This window comes from Melospiza georgiana, chromosome 3 (assembly GCF_028018845.1).
Source record: "Melospiza georgiana isolate bMelGeo1 chromosome 3, bMelGeo1.pri, whole genome shotgun sequence".
NCBI lineage: Eukaryota > Metazoa > Chordata > Aves > Passeriformes > Passerellidae > Melospiza > Melospiza georgiana.
The window spans coordinates 46971466-46995335 of NC_080432.1; the positions used below are offsets into that span (position 1 = coordinate 46971466).

The 23870-nt window shown below is 37.4% G+C and overlaps 1 protein-coding gene across 4 annotated transcripts in view; it reads left to right on the forward strand.

Moving 5' to 3' along the window:
* Positions 1 to 23389, forward strand: part of SPAST (spastin) — a 38412-nt gene extending 15023 nt beyond the window's left edge. For all 4 annotated transcript variants that reach the window (XM_058020123.1, XM_058020125.1, XM_058020124.1 and 1 more), the window contains 13 exons: positions 2237 to 2421; positions 3404 to 3537; positions 3837 to 3930; positions 7177 to 7251; positions 8479 to 8550; positions 9066 to 9141; positions 9683 to 9774; positions 11547 to 11626; positions 12429 to 12471; positions 13075 to 13154; positions 14767 to 14837; positions 16663 to 16703; positions 17945 to 23389. In XM_058020123.1, the coding sequence (XP_057876106.1) occupies positions 2237 to 2421; positions 3404 to 3537; positions 3837 to 3930; positions 7177 to 7251; positions 8479 to 8550; positions 9066 to 9141; positions 9683 to 9774; positions 11547 to 11626; positions 12429 to 12471; positions 13075 to 13154; positions 14767 to 14837; positions 16663 to 16703; positions 17945 to 18067 (1166 nt within the window). In that variant the 3' untranslated portion in view covers positions 18068 to 23389. The remainder of the gene's footprint in view (positions 1 to 2236; positions 2422 to 3403; positions 3538 to 3836; positions 3931 to 7176; positions 7252 to 8478; positions 8551 to 9065; positions 9142 to 9682; positions 9775 to 11546; positions 11627 to 12428; positions 12472 to 13074; positions 13155 to 14766; positions 14838 to 16662; positions 16704 to 17944) is intronic.
* Positions 23390 to 23870: the final 481 nt, after the last annotated feature.

Here is a 23870-nt window from a genome sequence, read left to right on the forward strand (position 1 = left end):
AGCTGTTCATCAGTGCTTCTTTATGTGCTACCCTTGAGGACTGACAACAAAACATGTAAACCTACAGGTCTTGGGTCCTGGAGGTGCAGTTAGAGTAAACAATAATTTGAATTAAACCTTGTCTCTTTTCCCTTCTTTCCTCCCATCTGTTTCCAGCTTCCTGAAATACTCCTTACCTGTGCAATTTTATGACCTTCAAAATTGCAGTATCTGGGTATTGTTCTCAATGTGTGGGAGTGGTTCTGGGAGAGTGGGGTAATTGAGCAGCATGTTAGGGTGAAGGACATGGAGAAAAGCTAATTTTGGTTTTTGAAGCCTTCCCATGTTGACTTCAAGCCAGCTGTGCAAATGAGGTTGAGGTGGGCTAAAAAAACCCCAACCAACCTGAATGCCACCTTTTGATTAAATTGGACCAGTCAAAGTGCTGAGTAGCTAGATATGTTAGCAGATTCATATACTGCTCTTTGAACTTGGAAGTTAGTAAGTATACCTCATTTTTGACTTGGAAATTCCTGTGCAGGAATGTCTAAATAATTGGATCCAGCTTTGGAGCTGTGTGTGGTTTAGTCACAGTAGCCAGTTTTGGTGATTTTTCTTGTTTATTGTTTGTTCATTTGTTTTTAAGAAGAAACATATTACAGGTAAATATACTTAATTATATTAGTCAAGTTGCCTTGTTTCTTGCATATTGATACATCTGCACTGTTTATTGTGACCCCAGCAGAGTTTCTGTAACTCTAAAAAGGGATAGATTTGTGACTAAAGAAGGGCTTTAGAAACTTTTTCACTGAATTGTTAAGGCTATCTGCAGGCTGTGTAGAGATTAGGTCCTGTAGTATGTTTAAAGAGGCTGAGAACATAGCAGTAATTAGTTGATCCTTCCATAATACTGTTTGACTGAAGTATTCTTTGAGTTTTTTAAACACAACATTTAAAATTATGAGGTTTATTACTTAAAGTATTTTTCATTGAACTGAAATGTTTTAAGTTAAAAATTCTTCTTAGAGTCACTAATTTCCTTAAAAATCAGAGTTCTTTGGCCTGTTCCTTAAGACTAGCAGGTCAAATTGAGTTGCAAATTTCTACAATCCTAGTGAAGACACTGAAATAGCTGAAATCTATTTTGAGCTTGCTTACCTCTGATGCCCTATTTCTTTTACCTAATCAAAAGGCTCCTTAATCCTTTTAAAAGGATATGAAATAAGACAGTGTTTATAGTTTCCATTGCAAACAACAGTACTGTACTAGACAGCTTCCAGTAGTGTATTCCCACCACAAAAAGTACCCTAATCTGAAGCTATGCTCTAATCATTAACCAGCCTGACCAACCTGCCTGCTTGCTGTATCACCTTCTTACCTCTTAATCTCTGATTTGATGTTTTACACTTGTCATTTCTGTGCTAAGGAACTTTATTTTACCATGTATCCCATATGGAGAATGTAGACATCAAGTGCTATTTTGTTTACTCTGAACCAGAATGACTCTTTCTAGTTTGATGGCCTGTGGCCAATATTTCAAGTTTATCTGTCACCTAATTTGAGACTTTTCTGCTTCATCATGGAGGTGAATAAGTAGTGTGAGTGGAATGTCTGGTGATGTTTAAATGTAGTTTGACTTAATTTTTAATGTAGGAAAGTAAGCTGCTTCAGACTGGTCCATTCAGAATTTACTTACACCACAAGATTGCTAAAGTGGAAGCAAGTTGAAAGAAAAAACACCTGACAGTCACTTGCAAGTATAACTACTACTGTAATTTTTCCAGATTAAAATGCCTTGGTGAAGCTTCTGTGTGGAAGGTGCTAGATAATGTTAACTGGCATCCAATTAACTAGCCTGCTAACATCACTTAAAGAATCAATACTCAGAATCTAAAGGCTTGAAATTTGGGGGATAGTGTGATGATTATTTTTAAGAGTTCCTGGGAAAGAAGACAGCAGAGGACTTCGCATCATAAGGACTAGGTGGTGTTCTTCCTTTGATAACGAGACTAAGTTATCTCTGACTTCTCTAAGACGGCTAACTAGGGTTAATTTTGAGAACTAAAAATTAGAATTTTTTCTGTAGGTGAAAACAGCAGTCAATATCCCCTTAAAAACACTAAATCTCTTTAGAAATGTGGTGTGTTGTTCTTCTATAATGCAGTATTACATGTTTCAACAATTCTATCTTCTACTTGCAGTTGATGGTAAAGTATGACTGCTGCAAATGTTCTTACAACACTGGTTTTCTTTATAGAAAGTGGAGCAGTTCCAAAAAAGAAGGACCCTCTAACCCACACGAGTAATTCCCTTCCTCGTTCAAAGACTGTTGCAAAAACTGGATCCACAGGCCTTTCAGGTCACCACAGAACGCCCAGCTACAGTGGGGTATCATCATCTGTGTCTAGACCAGCACCTAATCCTACACCTTCAGCTCACAAGGTATAGTGAGGATAAATATGCAAGTATACACTTGAAAAATCAAGTGTAAATTCCTGAAGAAGCTTTGGATTTAATGCCTTAATTGCAGTATTGTAGCAGCAGAAAGTTTTTGAAAAAACTGAAACTCTAAATTTTTAGCCAGGCCTCTTGAGGTATGCTGCAGAGTGGATTTTAGAAATTGGAGGGCATCAGGTGGGTGCATGGGAAAAAGGATTTTAAGTATAATCACAATAATAAATACTACTTTTTTTAAATTGCATGGGAAGTGAATGAAAGTTACCTAGAAGAAAAATAAATGTTACTTCTAGTATGTAAAAGATTAGAGGGGAAAACCTCTTATTCCAGAATTACAAGGTTTTTCCCCCTACATGTTCTTCTCTTCCAAAGCATGCATGCACACACAGGTTGTTTTGCAACCACATTGAAAAGCAAATTATACTTAGGCTGGAACTAAAGCACAGAAGTCCTACAGTAAGAATACAGAAAATTACAGCATTTCTTTTGACCTATCTTTTTCCCTTCCATCCTTGTTACCCAGTAAAGTGGAATAAAGAGCAGAATGGACTGAACCTAAGTGTTCTGCTAAAGCATTATTGCTGCTATAATATGAAGACTTAAAAGTGGCCTGTTACAAAGTACAACAGTAGTAGGAATTCTTGCTTATAGGTATTGAGAACCTGAAATGCTTTGTGATGCTTATTTCCAGAGTATGCTGGGGGAAAATACTGTAGTTAAATAAATGAATTATCAAACAAAAAAACCTCAAACCAAAGATGGTTAACCACTGGACTCTAAGATAGCCTACTTATGGCTGATTAATATGACAGTATGATTCGTAGCAAAATGCAGCAGTAGAATATTGGGTATTTGTGAACATGCTTTTTACTGGAGCAAATGAGATGTAGATCTTACTTTGTTTAACACTACACTTTCAAAGTATTAATCTGGGGGTTTTGGGGTTTTTTTTCTTCTCCCCGTCCAGGCTGCTCCTAAAAATAGCAGAGCAAATAAGCCTTCTACTCCTACCACTGCTCCTCGAAAAAAGAAAGACACTAAGATATTTAGAAATGTGGACAGCAATCTGGCTAATCTTATCCTAAATGAAGTCGTTGATAGGTAAGTATGAAGAAAAGAAGGCTTTTCAATCCAGTAAATCAGTTTTGCATTCAGTACAATCTTGGTCCAATTGGAATGAAATTTGTATTTCTACTTTGTTGGGTTTTCTTGGGGATTTTTTGGTTGGGTTTTTATTATTGTTACTTTGGCAAAAGAATGTTTTGAAATACTTAACAATATAAATTGTGGATTTTCTCAAAAGGGTTCTGTATAAATAGTCAAATGCATTAAATTAGTCAGCTGCAGCTGAAAAAGAGTATCTCATTGTTAGACTAATCAGTATTCCATTTCTTTGTTAGTGGGCCAGCTGTCAAATTTGATGATATCGCAGGGCAGGAACTGGCTAAACAAGCTTTGCAAGAAATTGTTATCCTTCCTTCTCTTAGACCTGAGGTAAGCAACTGGGTATTGTTGTCAATCTGTGACAGGATGAATAGATGTGCTGTGCTTCACACATGAAATGATGATTCTTGAATCCTGTTTTTACTGATTATGCAGCTATGAGTAGCTGTGGGGTCCTAGCCATCTTGCAAAAGGGAAATATAGGATTTATGTGTAAAATACTGCCATGAAATTCCTTGTCTTCTGGTTAATCGATGTTGCAGAAGGTGACTAGAGCAAGAAAAAAAACCAGAAACCCTCAAAAAACCCATGCCCAAATCAAATCAGCAAACCACAAACCCCTAAAAGAAACCAAAACCACAACACCCCCACAACCCCATAAAAAAAAAAAAAACAAACAGCAAAAGCAAACAAACAAAAATTCTCACTGTTTGTCAGGCTGACTGTTCCAGATAGCTATAGCTGTGTCTCCAACCTGTATGGCCATGTAAGGGACAAAGCCCCAAACTGGAAGGGTGAAATGGGAGAGGTTTGTGTAGGTAAATTAGCTTGTGACGCTCTCTGTTTGGAAATATGTTACTCTTATTGTGGTCATCCTCACTGTGAGGATGTTGGTCAAACACTGAATATTTTATTCACAGATGGAAGGGATACAAAGAAGTGTAGTGAACAACCAAATACACTGAGATATATAACATTTGAGGGCAGATTTCCTCTTTACTTGGCTGTATGGAAGTTGATCATTTAGACTTTTATTTATCATAGATGGTACCTCAACTACTGTGACTGTTTAAATTCAGGCCTAGTGTGCATTGTGCTGGAATATTCTGAGCTACTTTTAAGGAAAAAAAAATTGGTCATTTTCTACAGCTGAACTTACTAAAAGTTGCAGTACTTTTGAGGAAATTGTGTGCAATGATTTCCTGCAATGCTCTCATGAGACCCCACCTGGATTGCTGTGTCAGTTCTGGGCTCCCCAGCACAGGAAGGGCATGGACCTGTTGGAGCAAGTCCAGAGGAGGAACAGCTAGATGATCAGGGGACTGGAGCACCTCTTCTGTAAGGAAAGGCTGAGAATTGGGGTTGTTAAGTGTGGAGAAGAGAAGGGCTCCAGGCTGACCTTATTGCATTATTTCAGTACCTGAAGGAGACCTAAAAGAAAAGCGGTGAGGAGCTGTTTACAAGGGCAGGTAGTGACACAACAAGGGAAAATGGCTTCAAACTGAGAGTAGGATTAGATTTGGATATTATGAAGAAATTATTCACTGTGAGGATGATGAGACACTAGAACAGGTTGCCCAGAGAAGTTGTGGATGCCCCATCCTGGAGTTGTCCAAAGCCAGATTGGAAGGGGCTTTGAACAGTGTGCTTTAGTTGAAAATGTTCCTGTCCATGACAGGGAAGCTGGAAGCAGGTCTTCAAAGTTCTTTCCAACCCAGTCCCACTTTGTGATTCTGTGATTATTGAAGAAAAAATGCTGTTTGTACTTTTTGTTTGCTTGTGTGTCTCATTTGTTACATGGACAGGTGACTGGAGTTGCCCTGTGGTTTTCCCCTTAATGCAGCTACTGGTTTTGAAGCAGCATAGGGAAGAAACCTTAAACCTGGCATAGCATCACAGAAATATGAGCTGTAAGGAGAAAAAAGCTTTGGCAACAAATGTGTGTGCTCAGATGTTATGCAAAAGGAAGATGTGTCATTACAGCATCTCTGTTACTACAGTGCAATAGCATGTCAAGTGTGTTGTTCAGTGACACCAACACTGTGAACTGGGTGGGAAGGACTTGGAGATGGGAGGCTTAGAGTGGCTTTTCCAGTAACATGGTATTTTCAATGAGGTTGTCTCATATTGCACTGGGCCTGACCTTGGTGTAGGGTGAGATGTAATAAGGACAGAGAATCCCATGAATTTTTAAACTTTCCTTGGAAGTAGAGAGGGTTGGTTTTATTCCTTATAAATGAGCACAGTAGATGTGGCAACTGTAGGGGGATACTTAGTAAATTAACACCAGTTCAATTTTGGTCTTAATGAGTTTTGAACTCAAATTCATGTTTAACAAGCCAGTGGTATTTTTATAGGAGAGCAAAAGTTGGGGTACATAAGCAGGAAACATTGGTTGAAACCATTTCAGTGGTTAGATGCTAATGAAATGCTAGCAGTTCAGACCATGTTAACAAAAACTTGAAAAGCTTTGTGTCTCTCAGTAATAAATGTCAGTGCAGCTGAACTGTAGGTAATGGTCAAGGTGATAAAAAGTTACAGATCTGATCTGGGCTGTGTGAAAATGGTGGAACTTCCCAAGAATTATTTCAAACAAAAGAAGTCAGACAAAAAATGTACATGGTGGTAAGCCATGGAGTGTTCACTTAGTGAATAGCTGGGTGACTACTTTTAGGGATCAGAGTCAAGCACAAACAAAATGCTGTGGATGATGAAATGATAAGAGAAAACACATGTTGGTCAGTCAGATCAGAAATATAACACTAGAAATGGAGCTATTTGTAGGATATTGTGGAAAGAAATGCCTGCAGACAGAGCTGTTTACAGATGGGATGTATATGAGATACCCTCCTATTGCTTTTGCTTGTTTATTGGAATTATTGGAAGCTGGAAGGGAGGGGTGAGTATGAGACCAAAAGAGAAACTCTGAAACTTTTGAGGGAAGGGGTAAAGACAAAGTGCTAGAGAAAATAGGCAAGAGTAATAACTGAAAGTTATGTATTCTGTGAGAATTTGTAGACTTGCTTGCACTAGGTGTGGTGGGAGCAATTTTATAGAGTAGGGAAGATGAATCTAGTCCAAAGTGAGAGAGATGACTGTCAGTAGCATAGAGAGAGTAGGTGGTTGTTAAGTAATATTTTAAGTAATTTTGTTGAAAGCTTGTCTTCTCAAGTTTCATTTAGTAAGGAAAGATTAAGGAGCAGTTCCATATGGAATTAGTAAGAACACTAACTCTCCTACTGTACACCTTCATTAGTCCCTTTTTAACTGGAATTGATGCTTTAAACTTGATAGGCTAGTCTGTCTTGTGGAAAGTGTTTTAAACTGCTTGCACAGTGCATCCAGGCACAGAACAATTACAACATAATTTAGCTGCTGCTTGGGAAACAATAGTGGTGTGCATTAGGTCAAGTTAGTAGCAGAGTGTGGTTCTCTCAAAGCCTGCACTGTTGTGGCGCTCACTGCTACTGTTGCTATCAGTACTAGCCAGTGTCCTCAGTCTTAAACCATTTTCTTGCAAAGGTAAAGTAACATTATATTCAATTCTTTGATAACTTATGATGATGTCCTTTTCAGTTATTTACAGGTCTGAGAGCTCCTGCACGTGGTTTATTGCTGTTTGGCCCACCAGGAAATGGGAAGACAATGTTGGTGAGAAAATCACTTCCTGCATGAGTTGGTGGGCTTAAAATGTAACCACAAGGGATGGCTTTCAGTGTGGGGCTTGGACTAGTAAACTGTACATTCTTACAGAATATATATTATGGTGTCATTTCATACATAAAAGGGCAAAATTGTTCTTAACCGTGGACTTTACAGAGGGAATTGCTAAACTGTTCTCTCTTTAATTATTTTCATTTTGACAAGTAATATTTTAAACCAGCAAGTCCAGGTTTCATTTTCAGAGAGAGCAAAAGGAAGTGGGTTCATTGTTTTGTATAGCAGTGATTGATCAGAAGTTATCTGCTCTCTGCTTAAACATACTAGAAGTACATTTTGGAAACGAGAAGGGAGCACAGTAGCAAAAAAAAGGGATTGTCTCACTTGCACACTGCTGTGCAAAGAGTGTAAGAGCTGTGGAACTGCCTAGCCAGAGCTTTTTTCCTCAGCCTGCTGTGCTAGCTGCAGGGAGCTGGAGCTCCATGGCTGTGCATCAGGCAGGGAGCATCGAGTGTCCTGATGCGGCTGAGCCAGGCACATCGTCCTGATCACATGGTGTGCCTGCAGCTGCACTCCTGCTGACACTGGAGCTGGAGCAGCTCTCAAGTGCAGGAGTGTGAATGTAGAGCAGCTCGTGTAGGCTCATCTGTTATGTTTGACATACTGGAACATAATTGCTAATCACTAAAATTAGATTCTATGAGCAGGGAATCATAATTTCTTGAATATATGGTGAAACTCTCAAAGGAGAATGAGCATTCCAACTGATTATTTTCCCTAGCTTTCCTCTGAAAACAGATTTTGCATATATAGAGAAGGGGAAAAAACACCATATTTTTTTATGTGATTTGATCCAACCGATGCCTTAAATTGCCACCCTAAATTAGTAAAAACTGGCTTAGATCTCTATTCAGGATAAATTGAAAGGAACTGGAGGCTTTTATTCTTCCATAGCTAGTTGTAGTTGGCTATGGAGCTAAGGGGATTGGAAAAGTCTATGGGAGTCTGGAAATTTCTCTGTTGGTTTGACTGCATAGCCATTTTCATTTATAAGTGACCTGGACAGAAGTTTTGTGTTCCATTTACAAGGTGCTCCCTTTGAAGAAATAGTGGTTTTCAAAACTGTCCATCAGGACATGAGTGGTCACTGCAGATACAGAGAACTATCTTCAATATGATAGCTTTTAAAAGTGTTTTTGTTTTCCCCTCCTTTCCTAGGCCAAAGCAGTTGCTGCAGAATCAAATGCTACTTTCTTTAACATCAGTGCAGCAAGTCTGACTTCAAAATACGTAAGTAGTGGCTGTAAAATATATTGATTTGAAAACACTCATGCTTTAATTAGGCTTAAGAAACCCAGAGACTTCTGATGAGTCCTTGGTGAACTGTTAGCCTATAATGAACATATTTTTTAAAGTGACTAGTGAAGTAAAAAAATTTTGGTTTGTGCTTGTGATAAAGCAGTGTCAAAAGTTTTTTCAGCTCGGCAATGGCAGTAATGCAGATGAGTGATTGTGGGATTTTCCATCCTTAAAAAGTGAATTAGTTTGGTCCCAGCTCTTTTTCACTCTGGTAATTTAGGCACGAAAATCTGTTGACAGTTAACTCAGTTGTGATCATAAGAGAAGTTGTAGTGTTTCTTTTAAGATGTAAACAGTTCCATTGTATGTACTGAACCAGTGATAATCTGAATATGTATAAATGGACTGAGTGTAGGTTACTAGCAAGATTTTCTGTAGGTCCTTCTGTTAGCTGTCTTGTAGTAAAAGTTTTTAACCCCCTAAAAAACAGTTTATTGTTATTTTAGGTGGGTGAAGGGGAGAAGCTGGTGCGTGCTCTATTTGCAGTAGCGAGAGAACTTCAACCTTCTATAATTTTTATTGGTAAGACCTTAAATTTTAACTTCTATTTACTTTCTTAAATAATCTTACTTACCAAAGATTAGTAAGTATTTAACTATTGGAATAGTTGGGTAAACTTCTTTTGGGTAATTCTGCAGCTCAGGACAGCTGTCTCAGATATCACCTGCTGGGCAATCAGTGGTTCATATAAAGCATGTTAGATTGCTGTTATGTTATTTAGTTGGTGGTAATAGTGGGAAGAGGTGCTCTCTAAAAGAAAAGTACTGCCTTTACAGATTGAGTCCATTAAACTTCAAACATGAAAATATATTTTGCTTGTCCTGAGTAGTAGTTTATCATCAGAAAGATATTTTTTTTTCCCCCCCCTCTCATTTGTGCTTGGTATTACCTATTCAAAGGCCAACACATCACGCAGGTTTTAAAACTTTCCTAAGATCTGTCTGTCTCCTAAAGAATGAAGATCTGCTCTTCCTTAAAGGAGCTTTATATTAGCAAAGGAACTTAGGCAAATACAAAAACTTTGATGTTGTATGCTTAGTTAAGATGTATTTTTGTTTTTTAGATGAAGTTGATAGCCTTTTGTGTGAAAGACGAGAAGGTGAACATGATGCTAGCAGGCGTCTAAAAACAGAATTTTTAATAGAATTTGATGGTGTAAGTATTTAATCTTGGTATTGTTTGATTTAGCTAAATTGGGTAATTGTGACGGGTGCCAGTAAAACCTATAGGTGAATTACAAAGGGTTTGGCTGCTGAGGCTTAGCTCAGCCTCCCTCCCACCCCACCATAAAACAGCTTAAACAGCTTTTTTTGGTTGTTTTTAATTTTCTACCTGCTTACTGTGATATTCTGGAATATGCACTGATGGACTGAAAGGTAGTGATCTGGAGATGAGCTGTAATAATGTCTTGGAAGATTATGGACAGAGAAGAAAGGATAACAGATGGCAGTAGCAAAGGAGCTGTGAGGACAGCTGTTCTTACAGGGCAAGAGGGACATTTGAGGGTCACAGAGAGCTGAATCCATGTTTGCAATTGTATGGCTTCATGAGTCACTTCTTTATATTCTGGCAGAGCAAAACAAGATTAAAAGCCACTTAAATAGTTTTTGCTTTCAAAGGAATGTGTGTCACAAACGTGCACTGTCAAGGGGTGAGACTTGAGGTATGAGGATTTCCAAGAGACCAGTTCAGGTATTATATAAACATATATACACATATATAAAAACATATATATATACATATATATCTCACGTATACACAGTTCTGACACATCAGAAGGATTAATTTCTTTGTTAGTACACCTTTTGTTACAACTTTATATAACTTTTTTTTGGTATCATAAGCTAGAGAAGACAGAATTCAGTAAGAAGTATTTAATGGCATGAATGCAATACCCAGGAAGAGGAACTGGATTTCATAGTGGGACACAGACACAAATGATATCAGAGTATTTTTCTGTTACAGCACTGTTCTTGTAGTGAATAATTTTAGTTTGTGTTCCATTAGCACAATGGAATATTGCTGCAGTGGTGAAGCAATAGTAATGAGGTACAGGAGGAGCAGGTAACAACATGGAGAGGCAGCAAGGTTGGGAAAAACTCCAAAATGGATGAATCAGGACAAGTGATGCAATGTGACAGCGATATGCAGAGATTATTTACACACACATGCAGAGTTTTCCCTTAAAATGAAAAGAGAAAAATAAGCATAATGTAAAGTTTGCTGACTTAATATTTGAAGTGTATCTATGTCATAGAGTATTTTTGGTGAACCTTTTGAACATGGTACGGTAGCAGTGAACATAAATCTATAAAGTTTCCTCTAAAGTTTGGAAGGTGCAAGTCTCCATATTCTGGGGTATAAAATGAGTGAATTGGGAAGGAATTTGCTGTGCCTTTCTGCTATTATGGTTATTTTATGGCCTGTTTTGATTACTGGATTTGTGTGAGACCCGTGTTAGATGGATCTCTGTTCTGATTTTGTGGTTCTGGCTATACTTGAGTTTAAAGTTTTGATTCTCACCCTATCGGCTTCAAAACAATGTTTGGTGTAAAAACCCCAGAACAGCAGAATATCTCTCGTTTTTTTTTTCAACATAATTATCTCCTGGTAACTAAACTTATGAGTGCCTTTTATAGCTTTATGGTCTCAGATTTTTTCAGAAAGCCTTTTTATGATTTTGGTTTTGTTGTTTTTTTGGGGGTTTTTTTTACCTTTTCCTGGTTTGACTTTACAATTATCTAAGGAATATTTTAAACCTACTTTATTGGGAAAAAAACCCAAAACATATACATACATACATATGTATATATATAAAGATCCCATCAATGTGCTGAATCCATGGCAAGTCTCTAACTGGTTTTGTTGTATTTCTGCCTAATGTAGAGTGTGTAAACTGAGCTGGTTTGCCTTCCCACATTATATAGGTGCAGTCTTCTGGAGAGGACAGAATACTTGTGATGGGAGCAACAAACAGGCCTCAGGAGCTTGATGATGCTGTTCTCAGGTATCAAAACATCTTTTTCTGAATATACAGTAAGGTGATACTCATTATGAAGAACAGGTTTTGCCTAGTGTCTCAGTGAAGTTTTGTAATATGTAAAAGCTGTTCAGCAAGGCTAAATTATTTAACCTCTCAAAGAGGGGCTCTTTTCCTTTGAGATGCATCTGCACAATCATGGTGGTCTTGGAATAGTCTGAAACAGTAGTACATGCTGAGGTCACGTCAGTGGTTTTTAAATTAATTTAATATTTTACTTTTTTGTTATTTGGATCTTAATGGCAAAATAAAGGAGAAAATTTGATCAGTATTCCAGATTGACCAGAAATCTAGTATTTCTTCTCTGTGAATATTGTCTTCTGATATCCCATGCAATTACAGATTTGCTGTAGATTTGCCTTAGGGCTTTTTTTGTTAAAGGTACTCATACTTTATTCTCTTTTCATTCTTGATTGAGGAAAATAGATATGTCAGCATTGCCTGAAGAAATTATTCCAAAGACTTTTTTTGTGTAAAAATTAAGAGAGGCTTCATTTCATTGCTGGTAGTCAGTGGTATTTCTGCCTTTAGAGTGTTTCCCCTCTGGGAGGAGTCTTATAAATTCAGATAAGAGTAAGGTGGCACCAGTAGTTTCTACATATTTTTTGTTTGGTTGTTGTTGGTTTTTTCAAAATCTCCAATTCTGCTTCCTAGAATTTGATGCTGAAAGTGAAATTTTGTCACTTAACCAAACCAAATGTTAGATTTGTATGGGATAAATAGTTACATAATAGTGTGAACAATGTATACATGTTTGGGTTTTTTTCAGACGCTTCACCAAACGGGTATATGTGTCTTTACCAAACGAGGAGGTAAGTATTGTTTTCTACTCACATTTTTAAGACACTTCTAGGCAATTCTTAACCTGCCCTTGTGGATGGTTACAGTTCTGTGAACTAATTTCTGGCTCACCTTGACCATATACACGGTGCATTAATTCTGAGAAGTATTTTAAGATTTGTGGGGTTTTTTCACTCATACTAGTAGCAAATCTGGTGGTAGCTGCTCAGTACTTCTTGACTAGTGAGGTGTTGCTGACAGACTGGCAGACGTGGGCAAGTCTGAAGTAGGACTTAGAGGAGCATGTTTGTTTGGCTGAAGGAGTGTTTTATTGCTAAAGACAGAAGTAATTTTCCTAATGTTTGTCAGTTCAACAGGAGATCAGGAATTTTGATGAAGATTCTAATTCTTCTTGATACTAATAGTTAGGCTCTTGGTCTTGATTTTACCTAGTCCTTATCTCTGCTCCTGAAGGAATGATACTGCACAGTCTAATTGCACAAGCACTATGGGCAAGTTTAAACTGGTGAAGCACAAAAGCAAAACTGACAAAAGCGTAGTTCTGTTCTTGCAACACAATTTTAAGTGTTCCGTGAAAACGAGTTTTGCATCTGATAATTTTATCTTCTTTTCAGACAAGATTGATTTTGCTTAAAAATCTTCTAAGCAAGCAAGGAAGTCCATTAACCCAGAAAGAGTTGGCTCAACTAGCTAGGTAAGTATTTTGTAACCATACTAAATAAATATGTTCCTCTACTGCATTCATTCAGACTGTTTAATTCATTCAAAATGTAACTCATATAAATCATCCAACAGCAACAACATGAATTCATTTATTTGGGGAAGATGGTTCCCTGTCAGGCTGTATGAAAGTGGTTTTATATATGCATATATAAGATACACCCAGTCAGGTTTCTGTTGTTGAAACATGCTCATCAGCTCTTTCCTTTGAGGAGGAGGGAGGAGGATGCTTCTTTCCACCCGTCCCTCAAGGATTCCAGCTCTCCTCCCTGATGCAAAAAGATAGCACCAGTTTTGCACTTGGCATTCATTTCACATAAAAGGCAAGTTCTCTTTGCTGGTGCCTTGCTAGCACTGGATAATTTTAGGTTCTTTTCACTTTCAAATTTGATTGGGAAAATATGGGTTAATTTTTCCCTCCTCTTATGAAATAGAGTTGTTTTATGTTCTTCATCTTTGAGATTGACACAGTACTGCTGTTAGTCACCTAAATCTAATAATTTGTGTGAAGGAGATTAGACTAAAAAGCAGGTAGGGCAGGAAGGAGTGAAGACATTCTGTGAGATAGCAAAGATGGACAGGTGGATGTACTTCAGTCTGTTTCTCCTTGTGGTAGGACAACAGAGGTTAGTACAGTCTTGGATGTAGCATTTGCCAGCCTCTTAGTAATGTTGCAGAAGTTGATGTGTCATCCAATTGAATATATTCCCTCTGTGCTTGAAGGTTGTTAGCTTAGGCCATGTTTAGGCTGCAGTAATAGCTAAATGGAGGAAAAACGCAGTCAGTGTCCTGTATTCTAACTGCAAATGTAAGAACCAAATTGCAAATGCAACTTGAGCAACCTTTTTTAAAGGGTTTAGAGGAAATGTAAAAGTTTAGCATCCTGCCTGCTTCTTTTTCCATCTTTCTTTGTTTTGAAAGAGAGAAGTATTTAACTTCCGTTATGATTTTGTGTTCCTTTGCCCCTCTGCAACTTCTTCTACGAGCTATAACAGACTTTATGATCTCCAGAAGACTAAGCTCATGTTGCTGCAGCTAGCCACTGTTCTTACAAGGGTGCTGGTTTTGTTTTTAAATTTTCCTTTAGGTAACCTGAACTACTGATTTTCACTTATGCTGGCATTTGGTATTATTGGCTTCCTGGTTCAGTGGAGGCCTTTATTCTCCAGAGTGTTTCAGTGGTTAACTTGGATATTAAGTCTAATTCTGGAACAGCTCTGACAGAGTGTACAGGACAATTGAAGTTTTGGTTTTACGGTAATTGACAAATGTTGATAAACTACTGGTACAGAATTCTCCTACAGAAATAGTAAATGTGATTGGAATCAGTTTTCATCTACAAATCCTAGGTGCTGCCTTTTTTTTTTTTTTTCTAGAATGTTATTTGGGGCTTGAATATCTGTACTTTAATCTGTGAAAGATCACTTATACTGAACACACTTCTGATTTTTTAAACTTGAAAAATAACATCAAAGTAATACTTCTTCTGATTAACTAACACTTTGATTATCTGCAATTAAATTGATTTGAAGCAGCTTTTTGGTTTTTTTGCTTCCTCCTTGACCCCACTTTTTCCTTTGCCAAAGAATGACAGATGGATACTCTGGAAGTGACCTCACTGCATTAGCGAAGGATGCAGCACTTGGCCCCATTCGAGGTAAGCTGCAGAGACTTTTATTGAGGTTTTGACATTAGAGTTACATTTTCTTGCATCTTTATAATTCTCAAACCTCTGGAATTTAACTTTTTCATTGGATTTTAGTCTGTTCGTCATAATAGCATCTTTATAAGATTTACTTACACAAAACCCTTCAGCATCTCAGCATGTGAAACAAAGTTTTTGTGTCATAGGAGAAAAGCAGTGTGAAGTGTTTCTTGCTGATTTGTAGGGTTTTTAACTAGTGTCTTTCTGAGGCTGGTGTCAGTTCTGTTGTAGCTAAATTACTACTTGAATAGCAATTGCTACTTGCATTACTTGCCTTTATAAAAGAGTCAAATGTCTTTTGAAGTCTAAGGGAAAGAAAACTGAAACAAGCTATTTTATGGGATTTTTCTAGATACAGTTTGAATGGCATAGCTTTTTATATTTTTAACTCTTAATGGTGAATTGTGATCCAGATGACAACTGTGAATGATCTAGAGTTTTGCTTATATTTTTTCTTTCTCTGACATGTTCAGCTAGGAAAAACCCAGTTTTAATGTGAATACTTTTTTCCAACACCTTTTCTCTTTGTTCTCTGTAACTAGCTAATTATGTGTCCAGTAGCCACATCTGAGGGAACTGATCTGGTTTAGTGGAGATCAGTAGCAGGATTTTTGTGTAGAAAAGATTGTGAAGGTTTGGTGTTAGTTTTCTGTTTGTAGACATATTGTCCTACTTTACAGAAGGGTACTAAAGGCCGGCAGAGCAGAAGTGTTCTGTAATATCAGCCTATTATGTGTAAATAAAAATTATTGCAACTCTCTTACATTATTTACGGGGAGGAGAGGTCTGTTCATGTTTTGTGGGTGTGTTTATTTTTTTTTAAATCCTGTAGCATGCATTTTTGCCAGTGCTGCTCTCTTTTGAAAGCAGCTGTTGGAATGTAATGTTTTTACACATTTTCTTTCAGCTGCTGAATTTGTAAAGCACATCTTTCACAATCCTGCATAATAACTGGGAAACAGAACTGCATTAAATGGCTCTCATAAGAGACATCATGTCTCCTAAGCATTGAATATATTTATTTAGAGTGGTGGAATTAATAATGTATGCATTTAGGTATGCAGGCTTTACTTTGCTGACAGCTCACTTCATACGCAAGTCCATTTCAAGAAGAGACCCTGTAACATTGTGCAACACATTCTTTCACTTGCTCCTTCACTTGTTTTCCATATAAAACAGTATATTTTGGAAAATGTTTTGTGCTATTATCCTTGCCAATCCTGTCTAGGTTTTTTCTTGTACTCTCCTAGCAAAATGTTTTCTGTTACGTGTTGATATCATGAGATTATTGCAAGTTCCAAGGAAAAAAAAATTGGTGAATGATGCAAGAATGTTCAGATCCCATGAGTGCAGCATAGGGCAAGAAGCACTCTGATGTGCCCTGCCTGATTTTGTTTGTGTTCTTGGCTGACTGTACCTTCTGTTTCCTGAAATGCAGTAGGGAGGCTGTGGATACCACAATTAATATGGGGGAGGTAGCTCTGTTGGCTTGTGTGTTTTCCATACTTTAGGAAGAAGGAATAATTCTGCTATCACTTTGTGCTGCACCTGCAGTAACTGAGTGTGGGAGCAGCCTGGTTGAGGAGCTGATAAATGGGGAAGGAGGAGGCAAAACCACCATGTACCTTTCTTTATAGGAGACTGTGTTGAGGCAGAAAGGTATAATTTTTAGCTGCAGGAGTTTTTTCCAGAATATAAGTGCTTTTAGCATGTTTTATTTGTCAGAAGTGATGAAAGTTTTCTTATTAAACTCACCCATCTATTTTTATTTTTACAGAATTAAAACCAGAACAGGTGAAGAACATGTCTGCCAGTGAGGTAAGCTGTTTTAGCAGCTGTATATTCCCCTTTCAATAGAAGGGTTTCTCACTAGAAACTATTTAAGTCCCTTTTTTATGTGTAGTATCATACAAGATAGGATAATTTTGGGGGGTATCATCCTTTTTAATCGCTGCATCCTTAAAGAAAATTCTGTAGAAATAGAGATTGAGAAGATCTGTCCTCAGATGTCAGAGGTTCATGGGTAGTTTGTTGGCTTTCAGGCTTCAGAGCACTTCTTTTTCTGTTAGTAAGTCTGTTCTTAATTTCATCTGACTGTCCTGTCTTTTCCTTCACACTGAACTGCAGTATTTGTTACCTAGCTGATGATGTCAGAGCCCTGGCTATTATTTACTCAGTGTTACTTCCCAAGAACATTCCCAGAAGTATTATGTGAAATTACTTCTACCCCCTCCACCCCATCTTTACACAAAGGAGGTTAACTTGGGGAGAACCTAAAACAGATTTGTGCATGTGTATGTATAATACTTGCATTCATTGACATGTGCCATCATGAAGAGAACGATTAAGCTCCTGACCACAAACTGCAGCTGTACTGTAAATATGGAAAAAAAAGGAAGCGATCGGTTGTGTGTACAGAAGTTTCTGTTCAGGTGTGTGCAAAGCACGGTTACACAGGAGAAAATGAAGCAAAGCTTCATTTCTCAGTTGCTTTTTGTGTTTAGCTTGAGGTCATGGCCAAAGCTATAAGCTGGAAGGATTTGCTGCAGGAGGATAACAGCATCTGTGATAATTTGTTGTGATGTCCTCATATGTACCAGCTCACACCACCTACTGAAACAGGAAGAAATGACACAGTCTAATGAGCTGTTAAGTAACAAGGCAGATCTTACTATTGCCAAGTTATTTTATTAAAATGGTACCTACTGGTAGTCTTAAATTACAAGATTCTTGCATCAGGTCATAGAATAATAGAACACTCTGGTTTGGAAGGGACCTTGAAAGATCACCTGATCCATCCTTTTGTGAGAAGGGGAACTTAGATGAGATTATTTAGCACCCTGCCCACTCATACTTCAAAACCTTCAGCAATGGAGACTCTACCACATTCTTGGGGGGTCGTTGCAGTGAATGTCTACTCTGCAAAAAAAATTCATTCTTACATTAAGATGCAGCACTCATAGAATATGTTTTGTTAAAAGTGAATACTCAGGTACTTCCTGAATAAACCAAAGTACATAAACCACTTGTGACCCTGATGTCTTTCATTTTCCTTTTAGATGAGAAACATCAAGCTGTCAGATTTCACGGAGTCTCTGAAGAAGATCAAGCGCAGTTTGAGCCCTCAGACCCTGGAGGCGTACATCCGCTGGAACAAGGACTTTGGAGACACCACAGTGTGAGACACTGCTTGAAGTGAAACACTCCTGCCTCGGGAGCAGTTGGTGCAGACAACTGGGAAGCAGCCAGAGTTTACAGGACTTTACAGATATTTAAGTATCTGCATTAAAACTTGAGATTAAGAGAAAATTATACAATATGAAATGTGTTCATCAAAGCCTCCTTGCCATTTAGTGAGGATTTACACACTGTAAGTAAGAGCACAACAGGACTTGAGAGAAGTAAGATTGCTAGCAATCTGATCCTGGTTTGAACATTAATATATGTATATTGTTTCTGCTACAAGGCTCTGATGATATTGATCATTGGAGAACCTTTCCCTATGTTGTGTGTGTGGTTTTTTTTTTGTTTTTAATTTTGCCATTACATTGATGAACAATGGACTTGGAACAATGATGTTCAATTTGAGGTTTGTAAACTGCAGTTCATTTTTTTGACTTTTTTATCCTTAATGTGCCAAATAAAACAATTTCCCTGTGCAGAGTGGAAGAACAGCATTGGGGACTTATGATTATTAAAATGTTAAAAGTAGCTGGTCTGTTATTATTTGTCTTTTTGTTTTGTTGTAATGTGACGGAGTTGTTCACAGGATAGGTTTAAAGAAGACCTTTGATAGCAGAACAGCAAAAAACCCCAACCTTATAAAACCAATTCAAACTGCCTTTTAAAAGAAAAACTACTAAATAAAAGAATAGACTGAGATACTCATTAGTGGCAGTATTTTCTCTTAATGCATTTTGTAACGCTTCCATTGGTAGAATGTTAGCTTATGCTTACAGTGTACAACTTGAGCCCAGCTGATGTTTGAGAGAGTAGGTGATGCTAATTGTTGAGTTTCAGAAATGACGTGTTTCTACTGTGTATTTTGATCTGTTTATGATAATTGAAAGTAAAATTTCCATTGTGATAATTTTTTTAATCTCCACATGTAAGCATTTAAATATGAGGCTACATGTTTAATACATGGCACACATTAATGTTTTTATAGCTTTCATATGTTTCAGTTTATATATTAAAGTATGAAACACTCAACTGATCTGCTTTTTTAAAAAGAAACTGCATCTTTGTACAAATACTTGTTTTTATTATATAAATGACAAGCTATTAAAAAAACAAACTCTTAAATGATAGCCTTTAAATACCATAATAAAGGAAAGCATTTTTGCCTTTACTTCTAAAGGCCCAACATCTTGTTTACAAATTCTACACAGATTAAACACAGATGTTTGCAAGGCAGAACACTAGTTCCTTGTTAAAGCAGGTTTGTGGGTTGTCGGGTTCTTTGTTTTTTTGGTTGGTTTGGTTTTTTTTTTTACACCTCTCCCAACTTAGCGCTACTGTGAAAATGCATATTGTTTATTGTTGTTTTAATGAAAATATGTTGTGTTGTTTGCTTTTGGTCTTAACAGAAAATTTGTTTTAATTTTTCATTTAACTTATTTTTTGAACTACTTACCTGAAAGTTGATTATAAATAATATATTATATGTATATATGAAAAAAAAAACAACCCTAGCTGAGAGATGCAGTTGTAGGTATAGTAATACTCTGAGAGGACTGTGCTCACTGTGTGGTATTGAGTACTAAGTAGCAGAAACTCTGTCATACCTTTGAGATGCACATATGCAATATGTTTGGGATTCTTTTGTTTGTTTGTTTTTTCCAACCAGAGATGCTTTTAACTGATCTTAAGATTAAAAGCAATCAAATAAGAGAAGATTGTGTTCCACTACTATGCCTTTTGAAATAGTCTAACCAAACCACTTCTAGCCTTCTAAGGATAGGATCTCTCAAATTTCTATGTCTTATGTAAATGAAACATGACTTTGGTTCCTCTGATTCACTTTTCTGGAGAAATGCTAAAAGACTTCAGATTCTTAAGTCTCATGTCTTGTTTTGCCTTAGCTCTGCCTTCAGTAGACCATCTCGGATGTTGGAGATTCCTGGCTGACTTGATCCATATTTGTAATATTCTTCATATTGCTAAGCATGAATATTACTGTTGTATTAGCATCTGTCAAATAGCTACAGCTAAGAAAAGGCCTTGGTTTTATGAATAAAGCTCTGGTAGACATTCCTTGAGATCCTTTGCAAATGAGAACTTTGGAGATAATGCTTCTGGTTTTGAGTGTTCCTAAATGATTGTTACAAAACTGCTGGTTTTGTCCACTTAATTTTGAGGAACATACTGGTTATTTATTTCAAATGCATACTCACTGGCCTGGGATAGGTACCTGAAATGTTGAGCTAGAAGTCCTCAACCCCTAAAGTAGCACCAGTATGCAGCATAAGGAGTCAGAATCACCAGCTGCTACATAAAGAGACCAGCTCTTTCACTAGTTTGTACAACCAGTTCAGCTCAAGAGAATCTGTGTGACTGGTACAGCTGCTTTTTGGTCTTTCATTATGCCTGATTGTTTTCTGCTTAGTGGATGAACTACAGCCCTATAAATTATTGCTGGATCACAGTAAAAAGAAGAAAATTTTGTTCTGCAACATCAGTTTGCCCCACAGCTGCTGGACTCTTAGCCCATGGCCAGGTGCTCTTTGGTTCATAAATCTCCTTTAAATGTCTTGTCTTATGCTATTTTCTGAATAGTGTATTTTAAGAGTAATTCTGTTCTGCTTAAGGCATTATCTTGCATCTTACTCCTCATTTTAAATGTACTAAGTCCCAGCTCAGTGATTCCATCTATATGTTGGATTAACCGTATATAAGATCTGGGGAAAAACAACCACAACAACAGAAAGAAACCACCAAACCTTCCACCACCCCCCCCCCCAAAAAAAAAACAAAAACAAAAAAAAACCCAAAAAACCACCCCAAATAACCACAAATTACCTGTATTTCCCAAGGCTGTAGTACTTAGACAGAACTTTACCAGCTGTATTTTCCATAAAATCAGGTTATGTTCTAAAACAATGTCTCAAATCAGGATAAACAGGACAGCAGCTTGGGTGTTTTTAACTTTTGTGAAAACTGCGAGTCCATTAGCTCTCTGGACTGATTTTTTCCTTTCTTTTTTTCTTTTTCCCCCCACCTTTTATTTTCTGTGAATCTGCCCACTGCTAGTGAATGAGCAACTTGACCCACTTTTTTGACATGATTAGTAAGCAGCTTGTCTGGCTCTCTGCCAGTGTGTTCTACTGACTTTCAAGTGTAGCAGTTACTGGAGGGAGAAAATAAAACCAACCCAAACCCCTTGTGTTTTTCTAACAACCTTCTTCATATATCTTTCTGCTTTTATTAAGCAGGAGCCACATCTTTTGTCTTTCAACATACTGGAAGAATAGTATGTAGATTGCTCTTTCTCCTTAAAAAGAGAATATTTTCTCAGTTATGATGCTCCCTTTGCTAATGTTGACTTTTCTGTGGACTACAGCAAACCTGTACAGGTTCTCTGCGTATGCAAAGACAAAATCAACACAGAATACTAAAGATAAGCCTTAAACTAGGATATTTATGCACAAATAAATCTGTCCTGTTAGTTTCTTAGACTTTACAGCTTTTAGAGTATCAGAAATAGGCACTGTGCCCCTGAGATGTATTGCTGACTCAAAGCCAGTTGCTAGGTACAGTTCTGTTGAATATGGCCCTGCAACTTTAGTAGGTAACAAATGTGATAATAACACTTTAAAATAAGAGCAAGAATGGGATCTCTGAACTGAGAAGGTGTGTTGTCACTGCAGTAATTAGAGACTACTGCTGTTTCTTCTGTTCCTTTCTGGAAGTGTTTTTAAAATGACCGTTTTTATACATATAACTCAATTAACCTTACCTTCTGGTGTAGGATAAATAGTATTTTTTCTATTCTAGACAACTGGGGCTTAGCACTGCTTTGTACTGCTGTCATGTCCCTCTTGTGAAATTTAAGTACTTTGTACTGGGAATACTGAAGTCAGATATGCTGGCAAATGGAACTGAGACATCTGTTCTGAACTGGAAAGCAGCATTCTCCTTAGGGTTTCCTTCATCACCTGTGGTGAGACTTGGTGCCCTAGATTTCCATAGTGCTTTCCTGCCCAAGATATGGATGATGCATAGCTGTGCCTAGGATGTGCTTCTCCAGTGCTTTAGTGATGCTTCTGCATGTGGCAGCTTTGGGAGGGGGCCAGTGCTACTGTGCCTGACCAGGTTTTCATTCTTTTTCTGTGGTGCCCTCAAGCTTTTGTGATGCTTTAAGTCGTTGGGATTTCTACCAGATATCAAAAATGGAATGAAGAGTAGCAAGCAAGTAGTCAATGCAACTAGTTATCTCAGTCATTGTGCTAATTAGAGACAGTTTTACTATTAGTTTCTCTTGAGCTGCTGTTTAGTGTTGAAGAATGTTGTTTTACTGACCTATGTGAATTTTCATGCTTAGGATGATCTGCAGACATCCTAAGAGATGACCAATTGATCACCTATTTTCTTTTAGAATTTCTTATTTAATTATAACTTTCAGTGTCTTTTCTTTTAATTACGGTAATTAGAATTCCACAGGATGAGGAAGTTAAGCTGTCGCTTCCTGCAAATACAAAATCATCTTGTAAAATATGGGGAAATGTGTATTCTGTTTTTCCTGCTTCTTGTGTAAATCATTAACTGTCTTAGAGTGGAAACTTCTTACCTTGTCAATAACTACCTCCTGAGTTCAGCAATAATTGGCAAGGTACACACTCCTCCGGTGGATACAACATACTGGCTCAACACTGCAGATTCTTCAGAGTCTGATGGTTTGATTTCAAAATGCTTGACATTGCTTCTGGAAACTATGGTGATGAACCTTGTTTTGCTGTAAGACTTTCCTTGCCTTCATAAGACACACTTGTTAAAAAACCCTTTCTTCAGAGAAGTGGCTTTGAGGATTAAAGGTCGGTGCTCTTTGTAGCTGGTTGACGCAGGTGTGGTGCTCAAAGATGCCGGGGTGTGGCTCTCACTTGTGCAGGTTCTCTCCCATTAGAAGTGGGGAAGAAAGCATTTTGTCTAATAGTCACACACCTGTCAAAGGGACTGCAAACACAGAAGTTGGCCTTGCCGCATGATTCCCATTTTTAGTCGTCTGAAGGGCTAGTCAGTATTTTTCAGAAGTTTGTATTAAAGTGATGAAAACCAAAGGTGGAGACTAAACACCATACCCCACCCCTGTAAAATATATTGGACAACTCCAGTCTGGGATGGGATTCATTTTTGTATTTTGTTGTTTAGAAGCACTTTTGTTTCATTGTTCTTTTAAGAATGTTTTTTGAAATGTTAAACACCATTTTACTAATAGCAATGTAAAAAAGCATGACGAGCAGTCACATAGCTTTAGCTTACAATAAAATGTTTCGTTTGTCCTGTTATTACTGTTTTCTTGTCTGTTTATCAGATAAAATGTCCAAAACTAAAAGCCTTTTCATTAAACTTGAAGCCTATTAAATTGCTGCTGGTTTTAAAAAAACATTTAAAAACATCAGGTGTTGTATACCAGATGATGGAACAATAAATATGTAAATAAATCAGTTTCTAAAGAACATAACTCAAGTTCTTAAAACTAATGTAAACAGAAGTGCTACTTCCTAAATAAATGTGCTTAAACTGAAAGTGTGTGCTTATCCTAGTCTTGCTAGATCATGGTGAAAACCAGGAGTTTTCACATAACTAATTCTGGTGGTCATGGAGAAGGCCTGAAAATTTTGGAGCAAATTTGCTTGGCCTCAAAATGGCTTTTCTTTTTTTAATTTTGCCTGGGGGAGATTGCTGCTGTTAATTCTGAGTTAACAATATAATTTCTTTACTTATCCCCACTGCCTTACCCTTTGTAATTCTCTGTCTTGAGGCTGC